The sequence below is a fragment of the Dromiciops gliroides genome, chromosome 3 (assembly GCF_019393635.1).
Source record: "Dromiciops gliroides isolate mDroGli1 chromosome 3, mDroGli1.pri, whole genome shotgun sequence".
NCBI lineage: Eukaryota > Metazoa > Chordata > Mammalia > Microbiotheria > Microbiotheriidae > Dromiciops > Dromiciops gliroides.
This window is the reverse complement of record NC_057863.1, coordinates 563,912,214-563,939,906: the sequence shown is the minus strand read 5'-3', so window position 1 is coordinate 563,939,906 and position 27,693 is coordinate 563,912,214. Positions and strand designations below refer to the sequence as shown.

General features: G+C 38.3%; 1 protein-coding gene across 6 annotated transcripts in view; it reads left to right on the top strand.

Moving 5' to 3' along the window:
- GRM5 (glutamate metabotropic receptor 5) overlaps positions 1-27,693 on the top strand; it is a 682,630-nt gene that overhangs the window by 545,181 nt on the left and 109,756 nt on the right. For all 6 annotated transcript variants that reach the window (XM_043994303.1, XM_043994304.1, XM_043994306.1 and 3 more), the window contains 2 exons: positions 1,729-1,897; positions 8,827-8,953. In XM_043994303.1, the coding sequence (XP_043850238.1) occupies positions 1,729-1,897; positions 8,827-8,953 (296 nt within the window). The remainder of the gene's footprint in view (positions 1-1,728; positions 1,898-8,826; positions 8,954-27,693) is intronic.

Here is a 27,693-nt window from a genome sequence, read left to right as displayed (position 1 = left end):
GTTGTCATTTTTCCAAAGAGTACCCTCCTTCATCCCTATTAAGAAAGATAAATTTTATCAAAGACCCTGTAGACATATGCACAAATCCATAGGAGCATTGATTTAGGTCTTAAAGGAACAGTAGAGTTAATCTATTTCATTGCCTTCAATTTTAGTTGAGGAAACTGATGCACAGGTAAGTGATACTCACAAGATCACACATGTATTTAATAAGTGGCAAAGGCAGGATTTGAACACAGCTCCTGTGATTCCAGAGCCTTTGCTCTTTCAACAACATAACACTACTCCCCTTTTGTAGAATTCAAATTAAGAAATGTTATTTTATTTGTTCATATATGGGAAAGGAAACAAGAAAATGAAAAGCATTCCCAACTTGCAAGTAACTTAATGATACTTATTTAGACAATTTGGGAAGATACCCAAACCACCCTCTTTCAAGCAATGCTGGTTTTCTTTTCTATAATAAGAGTAATTATAACTCTTTTCTTTTGTATACTTCAAGGCTAGTTTGAAATAGTGAAAGGGATGAAATATAGAACATTTTAAAATAGAAATACTATCATCTTCTTTAATAAAGCTCCAGATAAAGCACTGTAACCTGGTAGCATACATGCCGATTTTCAAAGATTTTTCACATTCATTTTCAAAAATATCAGTGGGATGTAACCAAAATGGAGATCATGGCAGATGAAATAACTCATGATCCAATGTTTTGTTCTGATTGTCCCACTACACATTTCCCCTCTAACACCAATCATAGGTAAAAATAATAAGTGTCCTCATTTCACAGAATTTTCAAGGGGCATGAAAATGAGGATTGAGGGGTTGGGAATGTGGGAGTGACACCTAAATTTTTATAGGTAGTAGACAGAATGCCTGGACTCTGAAACCATTGTACTTTATGTTTTCAGTTTCAGGTACGAGCTGAAAGTCACCATAGAGTAGTAAGACATGTCATACATGATATGCAGAAAGGAAGGCATGCCCAAACATCTACAGAGTATTATATATAATGTGGTGTGGCATTTAAAGTTATATAGGGTACCCTATCTCTGTCCCAAGTTTTAGGGAAACTTACCTGGAGTTTCTAATATATTGCTACTTACAACGTAGAGGCTATAACACGAGTTTGAGGCATTAAGCATTTATCAAAGCATATTAAATATTAGTAAAGAGAGCACACGTGGCTCCAATCAATCAGAAGGCCTATCTAGAATCAAGAGGGAGATAATGAGTTGTGTGTCTGCTCTTTCTGCATCCCAGCACCAAGAGAGTTGAGTGCATGAGTGTAAGCTTTCAGAGGGCAGGAGAAGAGGCAGCCTTTCCACCCAGCTTCAAGCTAATTGGCTAGCATCATTCAAATCTATTGTTTTACTGGACTTGAGGGTGGTCCAGCACAGTATGTGCTGGGGTCAAAGTACAGAGGACAGACCCTCTGGGGGGAAAAGCTTTCAGGTAGGTGTGGTTTCTGGTGAGGTAACTTCCTGTAGGTAGTCAGCAAGGTCAATCTACATTTCCCTTGAAATTCTCCTGACTTTTGGCTGACCTTAAGAAAGGTCAGGCAAGGCTCTCTGGGTTAGGCCCTCAAGTGGGGGTCTCTGGGAATCCCCAAACCCATTATTTTCTCACAGTGGTCAGTTCCACAGTCACAGAGATGATCCTGATGAACTAGTAAGATTGTTGCTTGTGGCTGTCTCTCAGCTGAATAATGACTTTCTTGTTCCAAAGGTATGAAATCATGAATTTCAAGGAAATGGGAAACAACTATTTCGATTACATCAATGTGGGCAGCTGGGACAATGGTGAATTGAAAATGGATGATGATGAAGTATGGCCCAAGAAGAGTGCCATCATTAAGTCGGTGTGCAGTGACCCGTGTGAAAAAGGCCAGATCAAGGTAAATAGTGTCCCAAGTGTTATGATTTGCAATGGAAATATCTGACTTCCTGAAATTTGTTTTTATCATAAATTTCAGTTTCCTTATGAGGTTACAGGGTATATGCTGAAGGCAGGATTTTTAAAATTTAACTCCTTATTCCAAATACATACAATGCCTTGTGTCACATCCTACAAAAATGCATTCTTCTCCCTCCCTCCACTTCTCTCTCTTCCCTCCCTCCTTTCCTCCCTTCCTTCCATCCTTCCTTCTTCCCTCCCTCTCTTCCTTCCTTCCTTCCATCTTCCCTCTCTTTCCCTTCCTTTCTTCCTGCTTCCTTCTTTCCTTCCTTCCTCCCTTCCTTCCTGCTTCCTTCCTTCCTTCCTTCCTTCCTTCCTTCCTTCCTTCCTTCCTTCCTTCCTTCCTTCCTTCCTCCCTCCCTCCCTCCCTTTCTTCCTTCCCCTTTGCTTCCTTTTTACTTTATTTCTTCATTCCTTCTTTTCTTTCCTTCCTGTCAGTAATGTTATTGACTAACTGAATAATAATGATAACAATAACAACTAGCATTTATACAGTAGTTAAAATCTATAATGTGCTTTCCAAATATTTTCTTCTTTCAACATTCCAGAGTAGATGCTATTACTAATAAATAGATTAGTGGATTAGAAGCAGATGCTATCCCCATTTTACATATGAGGAAATTAAGTCAGAGGTTAAATTATTTGCCTGGGGTCAAAGAAACAATAAATGTTCAAGGCTGGATTTGAACTCATGTTTTCCTAACTTCAGGTCTGAGTATATATCCACTCTGCCATCTAGCTGCTAAAGAGGAGAATGTTACTATGTCTAGTTAATTCAATTGAAACCAGCGTGATAAAACCACTGCCTGAGAGTGTTACTCAGATTTAGAAGCTATATGCAATTATTTTTTCAACAAATTTAACCCACTTTTACTATAAATAAGCAATATGGCATAATGAAAAGAATGCTGGCCTTATAGTCAGGAATGCCTAGTTGTGAATCCTACATTTGGTAATCACTAACTGCCTGACCATGGATAAGTCACTTATCATCTTGGATTTCCCAGCACCTCTCTGATTCTCTTAGCCATAGGCTATAAGATGGATGACTAATCACCTTGGAAGACAGAGTTCTCATATTGATAAGATCACTGCTCATTGAGATATCTCAATAAGGTTAGAAACTATCAGAGAGAGAAAATATTGTATGTTCTACCAAGAAGCTCATTGTCTAGCAAAATGATGTTAAAAAAAATAATCATAATACAACATGACACTATAAGAGACATACAACATGCTATGGGAGTTCCAAAAAAGATACTTGGCTGAGAGGGATAGAAGAGCATTTCAGAGAGGAGATAGCATTTGTGCTGAACTTTTGAGAATAGGTAAGATTCTTGAAGGCCAAAGACTAGCAGAAAAGAAGTCCAGGTGGAGGGAACAACAGGTGGAGGAAAAACAATGACAAAAGTGAATCAAATATTCGTGCAGTTAGGTTGGAGAGGGTAGAAGGACTCTATTGACATGTTGTTTTGGGCTTTATGAGGGCAAAGACCTTCTGAGAGCCCATTCAGTGTCTTGCCATGTGTTTTCCTTCTTATTAAATCTCAAAGAAACTGATATTGTCTTTTACGAATTGTTACTATTTGGTTACTAATCCATCTAAACTAGGAGTTTTAAGCCATTTTTGTCATGGTCCCATTTGGCAATATGGTGAACTCTGTGGACCCTTTCTTGGAATAATGTTTTGTAAATGCATAAATAAAATGCATAGGATTACAAAGCAACATATATTTATAAAAAAGTTTAAGATTACAAACCCCATATTAAGAACTCCTAAATTAAGCCACATTTCTCCATCATTTCCTTTAAATTATAATTGATCATATGTACTTAGGAAGAGTTAGGACCACAGCTTAAATCCTGCTGTAAGGAAAATACCTTCTGTCTTCACTGCTGCCAGGATAGAATAGGTGGCAGATGGATTGGCTGCCCTGAAAAGAATGGGAATGCCTATGAAAAGGACTTACCACCACCTCTTAAATTCAACATCAATGTGGAACAGGATGTAACAGGAAAAATATATACATATGAAACAAATGTGTCCCGAAGGATGAGAAGAGAACATATTATGTTGTCACCAACAATTCAAAAATAGACTGTAGGGTCCCAATTGTTCCAGAGAAAGGGTATGAACTGATTTTGATAATTTTTTTCTGCTCATGCTCATGAGCCAATGCAAATTGAACAGTAGGGGGCCAATAGATTTCCAGGAAATAAGTGGCTGCCTTTGTTTTTCAGGCCATGCTGAGACTCTGGGGGGAAGGAACCCCTAATTATTGGAAATATCACCATTCATGCTGCTTCAGTGGCTATAATGGCTAAAATACTGTTTTTCTTTTTGGAAGTGATAATTGTCCAGTATTGTCACCCCTGAATTTTATTGAAGTTTTCCTGGAAACAAAACTCCTAAATTTCATCAACAACCACTGAATAGGAAATGTCATGTGATAAGACCAACATAAAAGAAAACCAGTCTTGGCCTTTAGTTTATTTTTACCTACAGATGAAGATGACAACTAAGGTAGTGATTATATTTGAATACTTTGGATGCCCATAAGTAACCTTCCATCCCTAGGAAAAGTTTGGCCCAATTCATTTGAATAATTATCTTCATTCTACAATCATAAAATGCTAGAGCTGAAAAGGACTTTCCACTATGGAAAGTTAGAGCTAGATGGAATCTTGAAACTCATTTAGATATCACATATACAAGACCAAGGTTGCTGGCACACAGCACCTTGGCAAGTTTGGAGAAAGGGACTGATTTTAATTTTGTCATTATCATCACTATAGCTTTGGTTATTAATATACTTACTATATTAGATAAAAAAATACTATGTGTTATAGATATTGTGTGATTACCTCACATATTTGGTCTGTGTAGTTATCATGCATATGATAAAGAACTGTGTTAAGAATTTTAAGACAATTTTATTTTCACTTCAGTTTCCTTTCTACTTACTTGAATATATATATTTGTATATATGTGTATATATATGTATATATGGGTATAAATATGTATATACAAGCATATAGTCATGATTCAATTGGCAAATTATTTTGATTATTTTTGTTTCCTTTAAAAACAGAAGGGATAAATTAGTCAATGACAGGCCTGGAAACCTGATCTGGCTTTTGATAGCACTGCTAGCCAAGTGAAGCCATGATTGGCAAAGAAGTGCTTCAAGTGATTAATTGAGTCATCTCCCATCCCCCCCCACCCCCTGCCATTTTTCATCATAAATGGAAAGTAAAACAAAACTTCTAAACTAGGGTTCTATCTTTCTAATAGTAATAGAACCATGACTATGAATGTTTGTTCTTGGGAAAAGATCCAGAAAGGACATACCTGACCTAGAATGTAACTTAAGAGAAGTCTGTCCCAGGATATAAGAAGGTTCTATTCTTCTGTTGATGAGACAGGAAGGGATGGGGAAAGAGTGGGCCAATATCTAGAGGTAGAGCTACTGGTGAGGGGAAAATGTAGTCCAGCATAGCGTAACTGGCTTCCTCTTAGCGCATTTTTGTATCCTCTAATTTTGTTACCCAAGGTCAAAATCCTAGCTGCCTCATCCCTGCAGAGTGATAAACATACACACATACATATATACATATATAAGTGCATACATACATACATACGTACATAGGCATATAGGTATACAAGTATATATGGGTATATGTGTGTTTATAGGTATATATGTGTGTATGTATTGTAACGATTGGAATAACGCCACCTGCTGGAGACTTACTGTAGAAGAATTCCGCCCATGAAGCGAAGGTCTTTGAGGGCAAGACCAGGAGTCTTTTCTTTGGCGTCAGGAAGTGACACAGGCTAGTGGGAGGAAGAAGGGGGTGCCTGGCGCTCGCTCTCGCTCTTTTTCCTCTGGACTCTGGTGGAGAGTGGAGCTAGAAATGTGCTCTCCCTTTAATAGATAGGCCTTTCTCTCTCTCTTTACCAAATTCTTGTTCTCCTTAATAAATGCTTAAAAGTCTAACTCTTGAAAAAGCTTATAATTTATTGACGACCACTCATTGGATATTTTAGACAGTTTAGCTAGAATTTTAGCCCTTAACAGTATATAGGCATACAGGTATGTGTATATATGTGTGTATGTATATGATGTATGTGTATACATATGTACACACGTGTGCCCTCAAATATATGTACATACATCCTTAAATATATATGTAAATACATATGCACTGAAATATACGCACATGTGTATGTATGTGTGTATGTATGTGTATGTGTTCGCACATACATACATACTCTTAAATATATATGTATGTATAAGTATATCCATATATATCCATACAATGAAATATACACATGTGTTTGTGTGTGTATTATGTACTGGTTCATTTGGGACCATTCTTGCTATAAGCAGAATGAGCACTGTGAATAAAACTCTTTTGAGTACAGGAAAAGGACTGTTTGTAATTTCACTGATATTTAAGGACCTGCTCAATAAGGAAACTCCCTCTATTTATGAAGGTTGGCACAATCTTTGTCAATTTATGGTCTTAGAGATATACTTAGGACACTGAGAGTTTACATGGTTTGCTCAGGATTACTCAGTCACTATGTGTCCAAGGTAAAATTTGAAGGTCTTAGCTACAAGGCTAGCTCTCCATCCACTGTGCTAGGCTACATCCCCAGGAAGAAATTCCATATTGGATGTTTGAAAACTAGAGTCCCTGGAGTGAATGTAAACTATATGTACCTTTTCGTCATCCGACAAAAAAAAAAGGGGAAAGCCCAAAGTTTAAATAATGCAAAGTAATGAATGATCCCGTCAGTTTTTTAACTTTTCAATAAAGCTTTTGGAAACACAAAAGCAATTTGACATAGCTTAAAATCAGGAAGGCTTAGATTCAAATCCTTCCTGAAACTCATTAGTTGAGCAGTGAACTTGGCCTCTACTTCAGACAACTCCCTAGTACTTATCTACTAAGCTGTAAAAAGTATGTGGGTGGGAGGAGGTCTAAATACTTATGCAAATCACTTATGCAAATCAAATGTTCTTGATTTGGTGGTATATTTTTTACCAGTCTTATTCATATTTTTCTTAAAATGTGTTATATATACCACATGAGAATGAAAAATATGTTGGAAATGAGAAAACCTATGGACCCTTTCTCAGAATAATGTTTGTTTTTAATGCATAAAATAAAATGCACACAAATACAAAGGAAACTAATTATACTGAAACACAGTTATTAAACCATTTTTTTAAAATTAGTTTTCAAACTCTAGGTTAAGAACCCCTAGAAGTCTCCTTAGTAGCAGGAGGGAGCCTATTCAATCCACTGGATGCTTAATCAAGAATTATCATCACAGTTATATATAGGTATATAAGCTAACATATACTTTCCACCAAAGCTCTACTTCAAGGCTGCATCCTAATGTGGAGGTCACCCTTGAGTCCTTGAAGGCTACATGATTTGAAAGCTCCAACAAAATCCACTAAGACATTTGAGTATAGCATGACAAGTATGTCTGTTGTCCAAAGACCAGTATAACTGATTTCAGGAAGACCCAGGGAGTTCATCCCCAGAAGACTGGCCAGCAGGTAATGAATGTTTTGGCCATAGGGACTCATGGAGGCTTTCTACTAATATATAAGTATCGATAACCTGGGTGCCAGACTTGTATCGCCAGCTTTGCCTATTGGACTTTTCAAACTGGGTGTCCTGGTACTATCCCAAAACTCAACCTGGTCTAAAATAAAACTCATTGTTTATCTTTCCCCACAAACCTATCTCTATTCAGAGCACCACCATAATTCCAGCCACCCAGGTTTGTAATCTCGGTGTCATCCTTGACTCTCCATTGTCCATTAGCCCACATAGCTAAATGGTTGCTAAATCTTGCTATTTTATCCTCACAACACTCAGTCCCTTCCACTGCTTTCAGAGCATCATATTAGCTCAACTCATCTGTCATCTGGATTATTTCTATATTTTCCCAATTGGTCTCACTGCTTTAAGTCTCTTCCCACTCTAGTCTTCTTACACACAGTTGCCAAACTGTGATAACCATCTCATTCCCCTATGCAATAAACTTCAGGGGTTCCCTATTTTCTCTGGGATATAATATAAACAACTCCTCTGTTTGACTTTTAAGGTACTGGTTAACCTGTCCCTCAAGCCAGCTTTTCAGTCTGACTTTCCTATCCTCTGCAGTACAGACAAACTAGCCCTTTCTCTGTTCCTCACACATAGCACTTCACGCCCTATCTTCTTGCCTTTGTATTGGTCTTTCCTCAGTCCTGGAATAAACTTCCTCCTTGAGTCTGCCTCACAGAATCCCTTACTTTCTTTAAGACTCCGCTCAAACACCACTTTCTACACAAAACCTTCCCTGATTCCCTTATCTGCTGAGACAAATAACTCCTTCAACACTACCGACTATTTAGTTGGCATTTATTCTGCACATACTTAAAAATGCGAATGTTGTCTTCCCTGACAAAATGTGATTTTATTTACATCCCCAGTGCTAAGTAAAGAGTATGCCCTAAATAAATGCTTTTTGTTTGGTTGGTTTTTTTTGTTTTTTTTGGGGGGGGGGCAGGGCAATGAGTGTTAAATGACTTGCCCAGGGTCACACAGCCAGTAAGTGTCAAGTGTCTGAGGCCGGATTTGAACTCAGGTCTTCCTGAATCCAGGGCCAGTGCTCTTTCCACTGCACCACCTAGCTGCCCCAATAAATACTTTTTGATTGGTTGATTGAAGAGGGTTCCTATTATTCAGTGGTCAAGGAAATGCCTTGCCAATGTAGTTCAGTTTTAAGGTTCTAGAGTATATTCAGAGGCACACAAATACCAGTTGTGTAAATCTAATTATGTTATTAAATGTTCATTTTAGGTGATCCGAAAGGGGGAAGTCAGCTGTTGTTGGACCTGTACCCCGTGCAAAGAGAATGAGTTTGTTTTTGATGAATACACATGCAAGGCATGCCAGCTTGGCTCCTGGCCCACTGAAGATCTTACAGGTAAACAAATGGTGATGTCACAAAATGTGAGATTGTCTTCCAAATGAAATCAACAGGGAAATGCCATATGGCAGGGACAGCAGCTGATTATATCAACAGTGTATTTTGAATCATTTGGTCCTGCTCAAGTAGTAGAGACCAAAATTTGAATTCTTGGGTTTGGAGAGTACCTGAATCTTGGAATTACATAGAATGTTAGGATCACAGGATTATGAATTGAGAAGGAGAAGGGCTTTAAAAATAAGTAGTGCAACCAACTCTAATTTCTCATGCAGTACTTCCTCTGAGTTACCTCACCCACTCAGCACTCACAGATTTTACAATGGGTTGATACTGAGGTGATTACCCTTATATTCAAAGGTCCTTCTTTGAGGACACATTCATAGAACATTACTTCTTTTAAGCTCCTACAAGTATTCTTACCTTTAATAATCAAGCACACAATCTTTCTAAATACACAGTGTTAGTGGGAAAAATAGGGACCAGTAGTAAAGACCACAAGTAGGCAACACATATGTCCAACAGAAATTCACATCTCCTATATTCCAGGGTCTTTAGGCCTTAATCTTAATAATATTCTCACATTGAATATTGACTGACTCCCCACTCCCTGCCCACTCAGTCATCATATATCTCTGCTTGGAGAGTTACTTAGCTGAACTTCCTACATTTCCTCCTCTTTACAACTCAACTGGCCAGCAGTAGGAAGTTTTGAATCCCATAGTGAGTCAAAAAACATCTATTAAGTGGCTCACTTCTCTGCAGCCAAAGATGTTCCTTGAAGCTGCTTCTTGCAGCCATTTCTCTATGCCTGTGTTTCTTGCTAAGTGAATGACTGATCTATAAAACACCATGGTTGGTTGGTGGATGTTGGGGAATGATATTCCAATGAGGTCATGGAGGCCCAAAGAGATTAAGTCATTTATGCAATGTCTCATAGCTAGTAAGTGATAGAGATAGGATTCAAATCCCAGCGTTTTTGACTTCAAATTTCCTGCTTTCTCCACTGTATCATACATTTTGGTGCAAAGCCCTGTTTGCTCCTCATTTGTACATTTTAGCCATTGGCACCAGATGCCTCTTAGTAATAATTATACCACACAATGTTGCTATAAACTAGAACCGTTTCCTTTCTTCATCAAACTAAATTCTACAGTGCTGGATATGACACTGTACTGCTTCAGAGATACTGTTTTTTTCTGTCCATTTCTGACTTTGCTGCGGCTGAAAATGGAAGTTTGTTTTCTCAAGAAGTCCCATTTTTGTCCATAACTCAACAAGGCTTAGAATGACTAGCATATACTTCAATTTGTTGCTTCATTTTTTATTCATTTAATAAGCATTTATTAAATACCTTTCATTAATTTAATGTTTTTATTAAATAAGTAGCTAAGTGTCCCAGTGGAAAGAGCTCAGGACTGGGAATCAGGAAAACCTGAGTTCAAATCTTGCGTTTGACACCCCTTATCTGTGTGACCCTGGACAAATCACTTATTCTCTCTATGCTTTGGTTTCCTCACCTGTAGAATGAGGAAAATAATATCACCTGACTCCCATAGTTCTTTGAGGATCAAATGAGTTATGATATGCAAAGTACTTTAGAAATCTTAAGGCACTATATAAATGCTAGTTGCTATTATTATTGTTGTTGTTACAATTATTAATCTCTTCTATATGCCAATCAGTATGCTCAGGGCTGGGATTAAAAATACCAAAATAAAGTAAGCCTTGCCTTCAAGGAGCCTGTATTTTATTAAGGTTAAGCAAAATGTGCCAACATGGCAACATAAGTACAGTTAGTTCTACTTTAACACGACATGTGCAATTCTAAAAATCACTGTGCTATGTAAAACCTTAAAATAAAAACCACAGGCCTTATGGAGAAAATGGAATTGGGGCACAACATTCAAAAACTTCATCAGAGACACATAAAAAGAGATAGGAAAATGGAAAAAAGAGATAGGAACCTAATAAAATGCCAGCACAGACTTATACATGTTAAAAGGTTAAAAATACATAAATGCTATAATAAAGAATGGTAGCATCTTAGGGCTCTGGCTGCTGCTTGACCTGTGCCTAGGTTCTCATGGAGTGAGAAGGCTGCCTAGGTGGAGAAGTGGGGCCATGGCTGAAAGGGGAGAGAGGCAGGGTGAGATTTGTGGGCTTAGACAGCTCTTATTGCACAAGAAGATATGGCATTTTATCATGAAAAAGTTTTTTTTGTGGTGAAAGGTCCAGAAGGTTACAGCCTGTGAGTTATCGTGAAGATGTACAGTTTTCTGCATTCTCACTGTTTAAGGACAAAAATTATATATAAGCAAACTCAAAATTCTTGTAATTCTCAAATCGTTCCCTAATATATCAATTGCATTAGAACAAATTTACATGTCTAAAATAGGCATCATCTCAGAACTGACTGTAAAAATAAAATTTATACTAGATAAATACAACCCAAATCAGGTACAGATGAGGGCAGACTGTGTGCAAGGTCTTCTGCTTCTCGCTCCTGACTCAGGAAGGTAAATGATTAAGCACTTATAGCAAATGCTTACTGGTATGAATTTTCACTACTCTAGTGGTGAAAACTTTTCTTACATCAGTGACAGTTCTAAACAATCTCAGTTCCCATGGGAATAGGTTATAATAGCTTACAATCATGTATATAACACTCTAAGGTTTGCAAAACATTTCCAAATATTAACTCATTTTATTTTCACAACAATCCCAGAAGTTGGGTCTTATTATTATGCCTATTTTATAGATGAGGAAACAGGTTACTCAAGAGAGATTAAGTGACTTCCCCAGATGGTAATCATCTGAGGTTAGATTTGAACTCAGGTCTTTTTTACTCCAGTTCCAGCACTCTTTCCACTATACCATGGAGATACTTAAGCTTAGCTGTCATAAAAGTGCATATAGTATTTTATGGTGAAGTTGCGGTTTGCTAACTTTATAAATTATAAATCACCTATTTAGAGTTAAAATTAGCCTTAGACTTGATACACTACCAATGAGATTATAGACTGTTCTAAACATTTTGGAGGACAATATGGCAATATAATAAAGTGATATACATTTTGACCAAAGTAATTCCATTACTAGGACTTCACCTTAAAAATATCATTAAAAAGGCAGAGAGGATTATTGGAGGAACCACCTGAGCAACTGGAAATAAAGCTGGTCTATTCAGTGAAGAAAGTTTAGCCTAACTGTTGTAGAGGGTCAGTAATTTCTCGTGGGAAAACTGTGACAATGGGCATGAACCAGTACTGATCACCCACCTGGAGGTAGAATCAATTCCTATCACATCTCTGGAAAAGTAACTGTTGGCACGGAGGCCAAGACCAACGTACTCCTTACTTCTCTTGTGAAGGCAGTGGTAACTTTGGGGTAAGAAATGATTTCTGGGTTCTGCTTGCAAATCCCATTTGAAAATGATTGGAAGCTGCACCTCTAAAGATATATGTGAGCCAAGGAGATTGACTCCTTCATCCCACCTTGGGAGTCTTGCCTTGAGTCTCTCTATACCTATGGCCTGCCTCGCCACTGACCCTTTAAGAAGGGTACCTATTCCCTGCCCAAAACCAGCTTCCAAATACCTCTGGTGAAGATGCTATGTTCTCTCAGCAGCAGCAACTGCTGTGCTCAGATCATTCTAAGCCATATGTCTGGGCTGTTTCAAGATCAAGATCTTCCTCATGGAGAAATGAAGACCAGGATCCATGAATGAAAAGCCAAGTTGACCTTCCTTCCCACCATTCCCAAGGCCTTCTCATTTTCCCAAGGGGAATGGCTTTGCTGCCTAGCCATGAGGTGTTCAGCTGCATCTACTCTAGCCTCAGCCAGAGATCCCTGCTTAGAACAAAAGTCCAACTCTATCCACTTGAGTTGGGCCTCCCAGCTTTCTTCATTCCCAAGACAGCTACCTCTCTGTTCTTTTGTCTTCTCCAGGCCTCTCCCTCCCCAGACTGAGGGTCTATGAGCCCTTCTCCCAAGGGGAAACCCATTCAAAGGACTGGCCTATATTTTAGTGTCAAGAAGCACTTTCCTGATAATATTGTTTCTCAATTCATTTTAGGATCTTTTAAAGTAATGAATTAAGTTTTAAACTAATAATAGCTAACTTTTACTTAGTTTGCAAAGGTCTTTAGATATATTTTCTCATTTTAATGTTCCTCCTACTCAAGCTTCCCTCAGTTTTCCCCCAATGCCACTTATAGAATTTACCCCACCCTCTTTTTGGGGGGGGCGGGGTTCTGATTGAGTGACTATTCCCATGCTTTCTGGAAAAGCAGCAGACAATAGTAGGTACACAAAGTGGATCCTCAGACTCTTTTGGGAGGGGGTCCCCAGGGCCTCAGTCTTCCTGGACATCAACCCTACCTCAGTTTGAAAGTGTCTGTGCTGGTAATCCAGTCAGGAGGCCCTGGCAATAGAGACTATCCATGTGTTTTGTTTTGTTTTGTTTTGTTTTTATACTGTGGACTCAGTGGCCTAAGAGTCAGTCTCTAGGCTTTCTGCATGGACCAAATCCTATCATAGGCCAGGTTTCCTTAAGATGTATGCCAGTCTTCTGAGAACATTTGCTAAGTTGCAAGACCCTCAGTCTACCATATCCCACCTGTTAAGTGATATGGATGTGGGTGGGGGTGGGGGAAGTTGGAGCCTGAGGTGGATCAGTCCTACCCCACTTCTAGGTGGGGTACAGAAGGACCAATGGGTGACCCTAAGGCTAGGGGTACATAGTAAACTGAAACTAGACTAAAAATAAATTTATATTTACTCTTCTAAAAATATCAGTAAAAAGAAAAAATGACCTAATGATATAAAATATTTATTTGTACTAGCAAAGAAACTATAAGCAAGCTCTAAGTCCACTGAATACAAATGGTTGAGCAAATTATGATAAATTAATGTATTAGAAACAAGTTTTTTAAACTGTGGGTTGTGACGCCATATGGGATCATGTAACCAAATGTGGAGGTCATGAAATAATTGGCAACCGTAAAACATTATGCATACCTTTTTTATATACCTATATACATGGGGTCTCATAAAAATTTCTCAGGTAAAAAAGGGTCATGAGTGGAAAAATTTTAAGAAGCCCTGTACTAGAAAATCATGGTACTATAAAAATAAAATAAATAAATATGACAATGTAAGACCTATATGCAAAGTGAGGGCAGCACAATAGCAATGATAAATATGTTTTCTATAGCTTAATTTCTAATATTTAAAATGCCTTAAGATTTATAATATATTTAACATGCATTATATAATTTGGTAAAGTCTGTGATTGTTTTCTAAGAATAAAAGATAAAAGTAGCAGAACCTCAGATGAACTCACAAAGGGACCTTGAATAAAATGCATTTTTGCTTGTTTGATATCTATTCATTTGTTCAGTTAAAGGTTTTAAGAGAGATTATTCCTTATTTTTCATTTATTTACTTATTTATTTTTATTTATAGGATTTAAGTTTATAAGAAAAGTTTTCTAAAGAAATAAAAATATAAAAATATTACATTAAAAATAAAAGAATCCTCAGATATCATTTGAACCATGCCCATCATTTTGCAGATAAGGACACTATGGACCAGAAAGGATAATGAACTGGACCAAGGTCACAAAAATAGTGATTGACAAAGCCTAAATTTGAACAGAATTGCTCCAAACCACAGTATCTTATAACAAAATTCTTACAATGAGCAACAAAACATTGATTAGGCATCTATTATTTGCATGGCATCAGGGATACAAATAAACAAAATATTGCATGGCCCCTTCTCTCCCAGGGAGGAGCATCTCATAGCATGTTACTCTAAGAAGAAGATCAGAACCTGAAAGATACCATAGAAGCAGCAGTCTTTTGTAGTGTGACCAGACATTTTCCAATCACAAAAAGCACATGATGGGTTCTGATTCCCAGAACTGTGGATGGCTGCAGAAATGATGTCAAGCAGGCTAACGTGGGTAATCCAAGCACCCTAAACCTATGAGACCCTTAACTCCTTGAAGCAGATTTTTTATTACAGGAAACATCACTGTCTTAGTCCTTTGAGAGTTTAGTTGATTATCAACAACAATGATGATACCAAATAGTAGCATTTGGATAGCACTTTAAAGATTTTAAATACTGTGCATGTGCTATCTCATTTGAGTATTTCTTAAATGCCTGCTTTGTGAGTTAGCTATAAAATAGTTTTTTAAGGAAAGGAAAGAATTAACTCTGTGTCCTGGGCACTCTTCTCTTTTCCTTCCATATGATTTCACTTTATAATCACCTTAACTCCCATATTTCAGTCATCATCTGTAATCAGAAAACTATTAAATCTGCTTATCCAGCCCTAACCTCTTTCTTGACCTCCAGTCTCACATATCCAACTAGATATTACATTTCTCAGACTGGATATCCTACAAAATAGGCATCTTAAAGTCAATATATTAAACACTCAACTCATTAGCTTCCCCCCAACCCTCCCCTCTTCCTAACTTCCCTATTACTGTTGAGGATACCACCACCTTCTCAGGCACCGAGGTTCAAAACCTTACTTACTTTCTCTTGCCTCCCACATTGAATCAGTGAGGAAGTCCTCTCATTCCTACCTTTTGTTACATCTCTCCTAAATGCCTCTTTCTTTCACTGCCATCACTTTGGCACAGGTCCACATCATATCACACCAGGACTAATGCCAAGGCCTGGTGGTTTTTCAACCTGCCTCAATTCTCTTCCCCCACTATTCTAGTTTCTACTCAGTTTATGGTATAGTCCTGACCATCTCTCTCTCTCTCTCTCTCTCTCTCTCTCTCTCTCTCTCTCTCTCTCTCTCTCTCTCTCTCTCTCTCTCTCTCTCTCTCTCTCTCACACACACACACACACACACACACACACACACACACACACACACACACACACACACACACACACACCTCTCCCACATTCAATAAACTCCAGTACCTCACTATTACCTTCAGGATCAAATGGAAAAGCCTCTGGCATTTAAAGTCCTTCATAACCTGGCCTTTTCTACCTTTTAACTCTTGTATCTTTCTCCCCTCTACATACCCTGGAATGCATTGACCCTTGAATGAGATTCTCTATCTCCCTAACTGATGCTTTTTTTTTTTTTTTGGTGAGGCAGTTGGGGTTAAGTGACTTGCCCAGGGTCACACAGCTAGTAAGTGTTAAGTGTCTGAGGCTGGATTTGAACTCAGGTACTCCTGACTCCAAGGCCGGTGCTCTATCCACTGTGCCACCTAGCTGCCCCACTGATGCATTTTCAATGGCTGGTCCCCTATGTCTGGAGCACTCTCTATTTATCTTCACCTCCTAACTCCCCCATGTTCTTTCATTTGTCAGCTAAACTCCCGGCTTATCCAAGAAGCCTTTCTCTGGTCTTTTAATCATAGTACTTTTTTGAGATTATTAAAAATTTATCCTGTATGTACAATATACATATAACTGTTTTCATGTTTCCCCCTCCCATTAGATTATAAACAATTAAAAAGTCAAGGCTTTTGGGGGACAGCTAGTTGGTGCAGTGGATAAAGCAGTGGCCCTGGAGTCAGGAGGACTTGAGTTCAAATCCGGCCTCAGACACTAGACACTAGCTGTGTGACCCTGGGCAAGTCACTTAACCCTCATTGCCCCACAAAAAAAGTCAAAAGCCAAGGCTTGTTATTGTTGTTGTTATTCTTTGTTGGGGTTTTTTCCCTTTCTTTGCATCCCTATTACTTAGTAGGGTACCTAGCACATAATAGGAAACTAAATTGTGGAATGTATAGAGAACTAGACCTGGAATCAGGAAGACCTGAGTTCAATCCAACCTCATACATTTACAATAGTTCTATGACCCTGTGCAAGTCCCTTAATTTCTGTCTCAATTTCCTCTATTATAAAGTGGAGACAGTGCTATTACTTTGTCTCTCACCTTTTTCACAAGGTTGTGAGAGGATCAAATGAGACAATATTTGTAAAGCACTTAGCACAGTCCCCAGCACATTGTAGATGCTCCATAAATGCTTGTTCCCTCACCCACCCTTTAATAAAGGTTAGTTGACTGGCTGACAGAGAAAAGGTAAAAGCATGTCTGCTACCCAAAATCAGTGGGTTTTGTCTGGTTATATTTTATGTTAAAAGACAGCAGAAGGATGTCGATAAGACCAGGAGCAAAACAAACAAACAAGCAAAAACAAAAACAAAAACAAAAACAAAAACAAAAACAAACCTGGATTCAACCTCATCCTCTGGCAAAGACTAACCAGGTGACCCTGGAATGGTTATTTATGGCTCCTGGGCTACTAAGGTGATGGTCTGCATTGACAGAGGGCATCCCTCACCAGGAGCTAATTATGAAATTACAGATCCAATACTTGAAGTGCTGAGGTCCTGGATCCAAGAAAGGTACTTACGTTTTATTCTCAGGCACTCAGGGAGCAGATGTAACTCTTAAAGGAATGAGGGGAGTGACTAGACCTGAGATTTCACTAATATTAGGTAACTCTTTTGCCAAGGCTCAGCAGGGTCTTCTCTCCAACTTGTTGGATTAGAGATTTGTCTAGAGAAATGGTGTCCAACTCAAATTGAAATGGGGGCTACTAACCTGTACATAAGAATTACCATGGGTGTATATGGACTTAGAAAGCTGCCTATTGTCTATGTTTTAAAACTGCATTCTATTTATTTTGTTGGGTGGCTGGGTTGCATGGTAAATAGAGCATCAGGCCTGGAGTCAGGAAGACTCATCTTCCAGAGTTCAAATCCAGCCTTATACACTTACTAACTGTGTGCCCATGGGAAGGTCATTTAAACCTGTTTGCCTCGGTTTCCTCATTTGTAAAACAAGTTGGATCAGAAAATGGCAAACCTCTCCACTAGTTTTGCCCAAAAAATGGGGTAATGAAGAATAACAACAAATTTATTTCATTAAATATTACCCAATTAAATTGTGAGTGTGTGTGTGTGTGTGTGTGTGTGTGTGTGTGTGTGTGTTTTGGTTTTTGGTGAGGCAATTGGGGTTAAGTGACTTGCCCAGGGTCACACAGCAAGTAAGTGTCATGTGTCTGAGGCCAGATTTGAACTCAGGTTCTCCTGAATCCAGGGCTGGTGCTCTATCCACTGTGTCACCTAGCTGCCCCTCCTCCAATTATATTTTAATATGGTTTGGTCATTGGAGAGTGTAGTGGCCTGACACGGTGAGTTTGACACCTGTGCTAGATCAATGAAAGTTTATTTGCAAGATCAAACGACCAGTTTGTTTCAGAGGTAATACTTGGACCAAGATCTTTCTGGCTTCCAGGCCAGTTCCTTGGCATCTACTATGCCACAGTGCTTTTTAATATCTATTGAAATAAGACTAAAATGACTGTTGAGGCACTTAGGTGGCATAAGGGATAGGGCAATGAGACTGGAGCCAGGAAGACTGAAGCTTAGATCTGACTGCGTAACCATGAGCAATACACCTCACTTTGTTTGCCTCAGTTTCCTCATCTGTAAAATGAGCCAGAGAAGGAAATGACAAATGAGTTCAGTATCTTTGCCAAGAAAACCCCAAATGGGGTGACAAGAGTCAGACACGACTGAAGCAAGTCACCACAACAACAAAATGACTGTATTTGGAAGTATTTTTCTTCAGAATACTAATATATTGTTCCCCAGACAAAGAGCCATTCTACTTTCATAAAGTAGATGGGTACAGTGGTATCTTTGAGGACAGGCTATTTTTTTTCTTTAAAATTTTAAAAAACCTAACATTTGGAGTTTGCTCTAGTATTTTAATGTGTTCTACTTACTCACACCCCAGAGCTCTGTGCCATAAAATATATCAAGGAAAATTTTAGCCTGAAAAAATGTTAAGGCTAGATATTACGAGTCAACAAATCCAACAACAAAAGAACTTCAAAATGGTCTCTGTACGAAACTTTTTTGAAGAAGCTTGTGTTCCTATGGGTCTCCCAGGATGTATTAGGGGTAAAATGTTTTCCCAATTAGAGGAGAAAATTAACTTGTTGGAGTCAAGACTTTTTAGAATAATCCATTTAAAGGCATCCAAATGTCTGCCAGTCAAGTGGTTTTAGTCAATATAATTGATGGTGATACAATATATATAGTGGATAGAGAACTGATGATGAGATTAAACCCAGCCTCCAAAACTTACTAGCTTGTGACCCAAGACAAGTTACTTAAACTTGACCTTGGACCTTGAGAATGTGACTTAACCTATCAGTAGCCCTAGGAACCTAACAAAGACTATGAATTGCAGAAAAGGTGCTCTTCTGTCTTGGTAGAAAAAGTCTTTGCAGGAAACTATGTGGCACAATCAATGGAATGCTGGGTCTAGAATCAGGAACACTAGAAGTCAAATCTTACCTCTGATATGACTAGCTGTGTGACCCTGAACAAGCCACTTAATTGCTATCTACCTCAGTTTCCAAAACTGTAAAATTGGGAAATATTTGTAGTGTAGGTAATATTTGTAAAAGTCCTTAGCATAGTGCCTGGAATATAGTAGGTGTTTAATAATGCTTATTTCCTTCCCTATCTTGCCAGGGGCTTCCTGTAAAGATGAATTTACAGGTTCAATGGAAAAAATCATTAGGATGATACTAAACTGCTCTTTGGAACAATAATTACCCCACTTGTTCAGATGTTTCCCTCTTACTTTGAAATATTCAAGCCAAATCATTTTATCAAAGAAAAAAATATTTGTCTTCTCGTTAAAGAGGAAGGGAACAAGCATTTATTAAGTATACACTATGTACCAGGCACTATCTTGACCCATTTATAAATATTATCTCATTTGAGCCTCACAACATCCATATGAGGTAGGTGCTAATGTTATCCCCTTTTCACAGTTGTTGAAATTTAGATAAATAAAGTTTAAGTGACTTGTCTAGGGTCACAAGCTAGTAAGTTTTGGAGGCTGGGTTTCAACTCATCTTCCTGACTCTATTTAGACTCTATACACTATACTATCTAGCTATTTACCTAAGACACGGAAATTGATTTTAAGAGCAAAGTACCATATAAATTTCAATTATTATTATGAAAAGCATTTAATTTGTATCTCTACTTATATGTTTTACTGAGATCCAGTCATCAAATATTTATGAATGTGCATACATATGACCAAAAAAAATGTTAAGGCTAGGTAGTACCAGTAAACCTATCTAATCCATTGATGAAGGAGCTTCAAAATGGTCTCTAGAAGACAAAGTGTATGTGTATGTGTGTATACACAGACATATACCAGTGTGTATATATGTGGACACATGTGTCCACATATATGTGTATATGAATGCACACATGCATGCATGTATGTAGTAAAGTTGGCCTTTGGAGAACTTGGATTCCCTAGTGGGTTGCCACTCAAAGCATTTTGTTACTTAGCTTCTGATATTCTGTTGGTCTATGGGAACCCAGGATTTCTTCCACATCTGAGAAGAAATAAGAGAAGAAATTTAGTGGCAGTATATAATAGGTATTTATGTACATATGTGTGTATGTGTATGGAAATGTGCATATACTTAATCTCTCTAGATATATTCGTATATATATGATATAGTTCTACAATTCTTTTTTTTCTTTTCTTTTTTTTTTTTTTTAGTGGGGCAATTGGGGTTAAGTGACTTGCCCACTGTTACACAGCTAGTAAGTGTTAAGTGTCTGAGGCCGGATTTGAACTGAGGTACTCCTGACTCCAGGGCCGGTGCTCTATCCACTGCACCACCTAGCTGCCCCAGTTCTACAGTTCTTAAAGGCGCTATCTCCACATCAATGTGTAGTAAATTTTTTCTAGCCATCTAAGTAATTTTGCTCAACATGAAGCCATTGAAAACTTCCTAAATTACCAACTGCCCATTTTGGCCTACCCCATAAATTCAGTTCCTTTTGATCTTATAATGAACGTCGTGGCTGTTTCAGAGTTCAATCAAGATAAAAGGCCCTTCCATACTTACAGAGGTTCCAATGCTTTATTTCCAAATGATTCCCTTCCCCCATTCCTCCTCCTCCTCATACCTCAGCTTTTCACATGCCCTTCCCTTCAATATCCCTCAGTTTCACTTCCCCAGCTGCAGTCTCTTGTTTGTTCTTAGCATCTGCCCTTTGGGGAAGAGCACAATGATAGTTTATAATAATGCCTAGCATTTTTATAGGGTTTTAAAGTTTTCAAAATGCTTTGTCCTTTGATTCTCACAACACCTTTGCGAAGTAGCACCACTGTGATCCCCATTTTTACAGATGACCAAACTAAGAAAGAAGTTAAGTGACATGGTATGGCTCACACAACTGGTGAGGTTCTGAGGCAATATTCTAACTTAGGGCTTTGTGAAACCACATGCAGCATGTGTATCCACCATGACACCCAGCTGCCTCTGTCTTTTAAGGATGTCCATGAAGACTGAAAAAGTGAAAAGAGAAGGAGAAGGAGAAGGGAAGGAGAAAGTAAGGTGGATCTGGAGCCTAGCCTGACCAGGGACCCTGCTCTGTTATCAAAAGAAATGTTTAGCACAAGGGGATTTCTTAATGTGAAGAAAACTATTCTGCAAGCAAAAATCTTTGAGAACCACTGAATGTGTGTGTGTGTGTGTGTGTTTGTGTGTGTGTAGAGGAAGCTGGGGTGACACAGAATAGAGCATTGGGCCTGAAATCTGGAATCAGACAGTGTTGTCCTTTTTAGTTGTGTCCTACTCTTCATGACCCCATCTGGGGTCTTCTTGGCAGAGATATTAGAGTGGTTTACCATTTCCTTCTCTAGTTCAATTTATGGATAGGAAAACTAAGACAAACGAGGTTAAGTGACTTGCTCAGGGTCCCATAGCTAATTAGGACCTCAAACTAGATTTGAACTCAGGAAGATGAGTATTCCTGACTCCAGCCGTGGTGCCCTATTCAAATCTAGCCTCAGACATTTAATAGCTGTGTGAGCCTGGACAAACCATTTAACCTGTTTCAGCCTCAGTTTCCTCAACTATAAAATGGAGAGAATAGTAGCACTTAGCTCCTAGCATTGTTGTAAGGATAAAATTAAATAATAATTGAAAAGTGCTTAGCATAGTACCTGACACATAGTAAGTGTTATTTAAATGAGTATTCCCTTCCCTCTCCCTCCCTAGAGGAAGTATGTTTATATAGTATCTTTTATAATCAGAAAACATGGTTCAGAGCCTCACAGGCTCATAGATTCAGAATTCCCTGGGACCCTAGGGCCAATCTAATCCAACCTCTTTGTTGTACAGGTGAGGAACCAGAGACCTAGGAAGGTTATATGATTTACTCAAGGTCACAAAGGAAGTAATACAGGAATACCTTGGAGTTATTGTGAATTCATTTCCAGAACACTGCAATAGAGTGAATCACCTAAATGTTGTTGGTTTCCTAATGCATATAAAAATGTGTTTATGCTACACTGTAGTCTATTAAGTATGAAATAGAATTATGTCTAAAAATGTACATACCTTAATTTAAAAAGACTTTACTGCTAAAAAATGCTAAGCATCTCTGAGTCTTCAGCAAGTCATAATTGTTTTGCTGGTGGAGGGTGTTGACTCAATGTCATTGTCTGCTCACTGATCATGGAGGTGGTTGCTGAAGGTTGGGATGGCTGTGGCAATTTCTTAAAATAAGACAATGAAATTTGCCACGTTGACTCATTCTTCTTTCACTTGAACACTTACCAGACATCGTAGGGTTATTCATTGGTCTAATTTCAATATTATTTATACCTTAGGGAATAGGGAAGTCTGAGGAAAGGGAGAGAGATGGGGGGAAGGCCAGTTGGTGGAGCAATCAGAACACATACAACATTTATCGATTAAGTTCTCCATCTTATATGGGCATGGTTCATGGTGCCCCAAAACAATTATATTAGTAACATCAAAGTCACTGATCACAGATCACCATAACACATATAATAATCATGGAAAAGGTTTGAAATATTGGAAGAATTGACAAATTGTGACACAGAGACACATGTGAGCTTTGGAAAAATGGCATCAAGAGACTTGCTTGACACAGGGTTTCCACAAACCTTCGATTTGTAAACAATCTGCAGAGTGCAACAAGACGAGGTATGCCTGCATAATATATAATTAAATTTTTACTCACAACAACCTTGTGAAGTGGATCACACAAGTAGTATGCCCATTTTAGAGATTATGAAACAGAGGCTTAGAAAGACTGGATGACATTCTCAGGGTCACACAGCTGAACAATAGAAGTGGAATATGAACCTGGGTCTTCTATGTGCAAGACGTGTTCTCTTTTCATATTTTATGTCAGTTTTTTCTAGAATTTTTCCCCCCACTGAGAAGGTCTAGATCTGCATGTGGAAGTGCATCTTAATTTTTTTTAATGGCAAATTAAAAGTCCTTTCTCCCCTGGGCTCATTTATTGGAGTCTGCAGCTCCCATAAGGTCTAGAAAGCCAGCAGCTCTTCAGAACAGTCGTTTCTCTGACTCACCTGTAGCTCGAAGGCTCTGCTCCATAAGCACATCTCCATCCCTCCCTTCCTGCTGCATGTCTGCCGGGCAGATCTGTTGATGGCAGTATTTTCCCAGCACCCACAGTGAGAGCACATGGCTCAAGGCTGTGAGCCCGTGAATCCTTCAGATGTTTGCTTTTGCCTCCCTGCTTGGTTTGTCATGTCCCTGCATCAGCTCATTATACAGTTCCTGCTCAAGGGGCTTTTGCTTAGCCGGGATTGCCTATGGGATTTGGGCCTCTGTTAAGGTTTTTGCTTGTTAGCTGACTTGAAAGAGACTTCTAGATACATGGCATTTGGGAACCAACTGACATTATGTCAGAAAAAAGTCAACCAAACAAACAAAAAGTTAGACCATGAATCATATCTGATGTTTCAGATAGTGAGCGGTAGATGCTCAAATTTGTATATGTTTGTGTATATGTATACATGTGTATATATTTAAAGGCACATACATTGTATGTTTGTATACATATTCTTTATGAGGCTTTATCTAAATTTAATTCAGTTCAACAGGCATTGATTAAACAACTGTGTACCCTAGGTATCCAAAGACAAAAATAAAACAATGCCTGCCATCAACGATCTTACATTTCATGGTGGCAGTGGGAGACAGGGAGACAATGTGCTCAGAGACAAGGAAAAATAAAATGTTTATAAAAGAAATATAAAAGAGATTGGGGGAGAGAGCCCAGAAAATTGGGGAAACAGGGAAGCCCCTAGAGAGGAGGTGAAGCTTGGGCTGACCCTTTGAAGGGACCCAACAATTCCAAGAGATAAAGGGGTAAAGGGGAGAGTGGTCCAGGCATAGAAAACAGCCTATCCAAAGCCCAGAGATAGGGGAATAAATGTCTTGAAATACAGTGATTTTCACCTCCACTGCCAGCTGCATTTGAAGTATAGAAACCTGTGTTGTGCAAGTAATTAAGATGGAGCCCAGTTATAACTATTTAGAGCACATTTTCAACTATTATTTTGAAGGATGAATGATAGACCTCTAGTAAATGATCTGTGTTAATAGAAGGTGAAAGAGAGGGAAGAATCAGGTGACTCCAATTCTGGATGACTGAACTGGGAGTTAGGAAGATCTGATTCATATCCCACTCCTGCCACTTATTAGGTGTGGAGCCTTGGACTTAACCTCTTTGAGATTCATTTTCCTTATCTGTTAAATTAAGGTAATAGTATCACCTGTGAGGATCAAATCCATTTATTTCCATTAAGCTTTTTGCAAACCTTAAAGTACCATCCAAATGCTAGCTTATATTTATTGCTTTAAGTAATTAAATATTTACACTCCATTTCTCTCTGTTTCTGTCTCTTTATTTCTGCATCTGTATCTCTGTCTGTGTCTGTATATTTCTGTCTCTGTCTCTCTCTGTGTCTCTCTATTTCTGTCTCTTCTCTCTCTTTCTGTCTGTCTGTCTGTCTCACACACACACACACACACACACACACACACACACACACACACACACACACACGTTGATTATTCTTCTCACTGAGACTTGCTCCAATCAAGTAAACAGTTACCAAGTTCCTGGGAAGTATTGCTACGCAATTGAGGATACAAATATATCAAACAAAAGCTGCTCTCAAGGAGGACAAATATAGGGATATGGCATTTATACAAATAATTTTTATCAGTTTGAGAGGATTAAGTATATAAGAGGGATATCTCTACCTCTTTCTCCCATATTTATATATTTACCCTGTAGATAGCATTCAGTAATTTAGCAAGCAATTGATTAAGTTTATATAGAACTTCATATAAGCAGAGACCTAAGGTTTGAATTAGATTCCTCCCCTCATAAAGCTTATGTTCCAGTGAGGGTGTGGCACACACACAAATAGCTATAACATCCCAGTCATATGAGCATTAGTTTAAGAAACTGGGTATTTACTGCACAGAAGAGAGAAGGTGGAAGGAAGAAGAGGGAAATGATCTCTGTGTTCAATTAGCTAACAGCAAAGGCCAGGACCAGGAGCAAGGGGAACAAGTTGCAAAGAAGCAAAGCTTAATGTGAAATTAAAACAAAAGTTTGTAATAATCAGTACGACACTTAAATGAAATGGGTTCCTTGAGAGTTGGCAGGCTACCCTTTCTTGGAGGTCATCACGCAGAAGCTGAATGACCATTGGTAAGACATGTTGTTGTATGGCTTCCTTTTGTGTAGGAGTTGGACTAGATAACTATTTAGATCTCCTCTAACTCTCAAAATGTTTCTGATTCTGTGATTGAGATGTTTAAGAATGGGTAGGAAGGAATTCAAGTAGCAAGTGCTCCACTGGTCTCTTCCTCCATCCTCCATGTAGAGCTAGGCCAACCTTACAAAGTACGTATGACCAACTCTAGCACTCATCCTTTCAACCCAAGGAAAGGAAGGAAAGCATAACACAGGCAAATATTTCAATAGAAAATGTCACAAGAAGAAAGAAGTAGGTTTTCTTCCACCTTCATGGTCAAAAATATAAAATAAATCTTTTTACAAGTTCCCAATACAGAAACTGTGAAATGTGGGGAGGAAGACAACAACTTTAACCTATTAAGGAGAACTTTCTGCAGGATACTTCGTTGCTTCCTTCATTGACCTAAATGCTTTGTAGGTTAGAAATGAAGTTTTTCTTTATGCAGAGGATTGAGGAAAGGGGAATGAAGGGAGGATCAATTACTAAAAGGGGGTTTCTATCAACCTGTTTTGAAATTCCAAGATTCAGTTGCTCTGACTTGGGAATTTAATTCTTTCAGTTCTACTTTTCCTGAATAGATGAATGCTCTTTGTCTCTCTCTGTCTCATTCATATACATATACATATATACATACACATACATATTAATATACATATATACATACACACATCTATAAACATGTAGCCACATATACACATGTACACATGTATATATACCCATATATAAATGTATATAGATACATATAGATATACAAATACACACACACACATATATATATATACCCCCAATATATTTATGTAAGTTTTATGAGGGCAGGATCCATATTTTATCCATATTTTATCCAAACTTTATATATTCTCTACTCCTATTATGCATTATTGTGCTCTATAAACAGTACAGAACTTAATCAATGCTTGCTAAATTGCTTAATGCTTTGTGTAGGGCAAATATATGAGTGTGGGAGAAGGAAAGGTAGAGATTTGTTTCATATGGAGGAGGAGGAGGAGAAAAAGAAGAACGAAAGAAGGTATTTGTTTGTTTTAAGCACAGAGATTGTTCAATGTCACTCCATCTATATCACAGAATTCAATGAGGTCATGATACTTTCAGAGAAGAAAGGAACACTCAAGGCAATGACACATTGATTATCTTCAGACTGCATAAACATTCTCGCATTCCAAATGCTCTTAAAATATGCTGGCTATTTGATTTCCTTAATTGAATTTAGATGAGAAGGAAAAATTCTCAATGTTCATTAAGTGTTTGGTACTTTTTATTTGTCAGAGGATTTCTCTGTGGTTGGCTAAGAAATCAAGTGATTCTGTTCTAAAGATCAGAGTTGCAATAAATACTTCTTACTGGATGAGGAAGCTTGAATTGGAATATGACTTAGCATGAAGTTCTCAGGGTATAGCCTGAACAGCAGACTGGAGATTGAGAAATAGGCCTACATTCAATCTCTTGGATCACAGGTGAGAACGCCCTGTTTGGATGCTCTTTGGGGAGCATGTTTCTAACTTTGGGGAGATGTAACAAACCTTTGATTAAAACAGAGAAGACAGGTTTCAGTCTAGATGGTTAGCCTTGCACAAAAGAGTAGTAGTTCTTAATGACTAATGTTCTCCCTTTATCTGTCTCTGTCTCTCAGTCTCTGTTACTATGTATCCCCATGTGTACCTCTCTGTATATCTGTCTCTCTATCTCTCTGTCCTTCTGTTTTTGTCTCTGTCTCTCTCCATCTGTCTCTGTCTCTGTCTCTCTGTCTCTTTGTATCTGTCTCTTTGTCTGTCTCTCTGTCTCTTTTTCTGTATCTCTCTGTCTCTCTTTCTGTATCTATGTGTGTGTGTTTCTCCTTAATATGTTTTCAGCACTTAACATTAGCATATCTTCCACTGGGTAGATATTAAATGAATGCTTGTTGAATGAATGAATGAGGTAGCACCAGCAATTAATATACTGAGTTTTGGGTTATTCCACTGAGTAAATTTGATCAACTTTGAGGCAATAGGGAGAAGTGGAGTTGATTGAATATCGGGGGGAGGAAGTAAAATGGTCACACTTATGTTTGG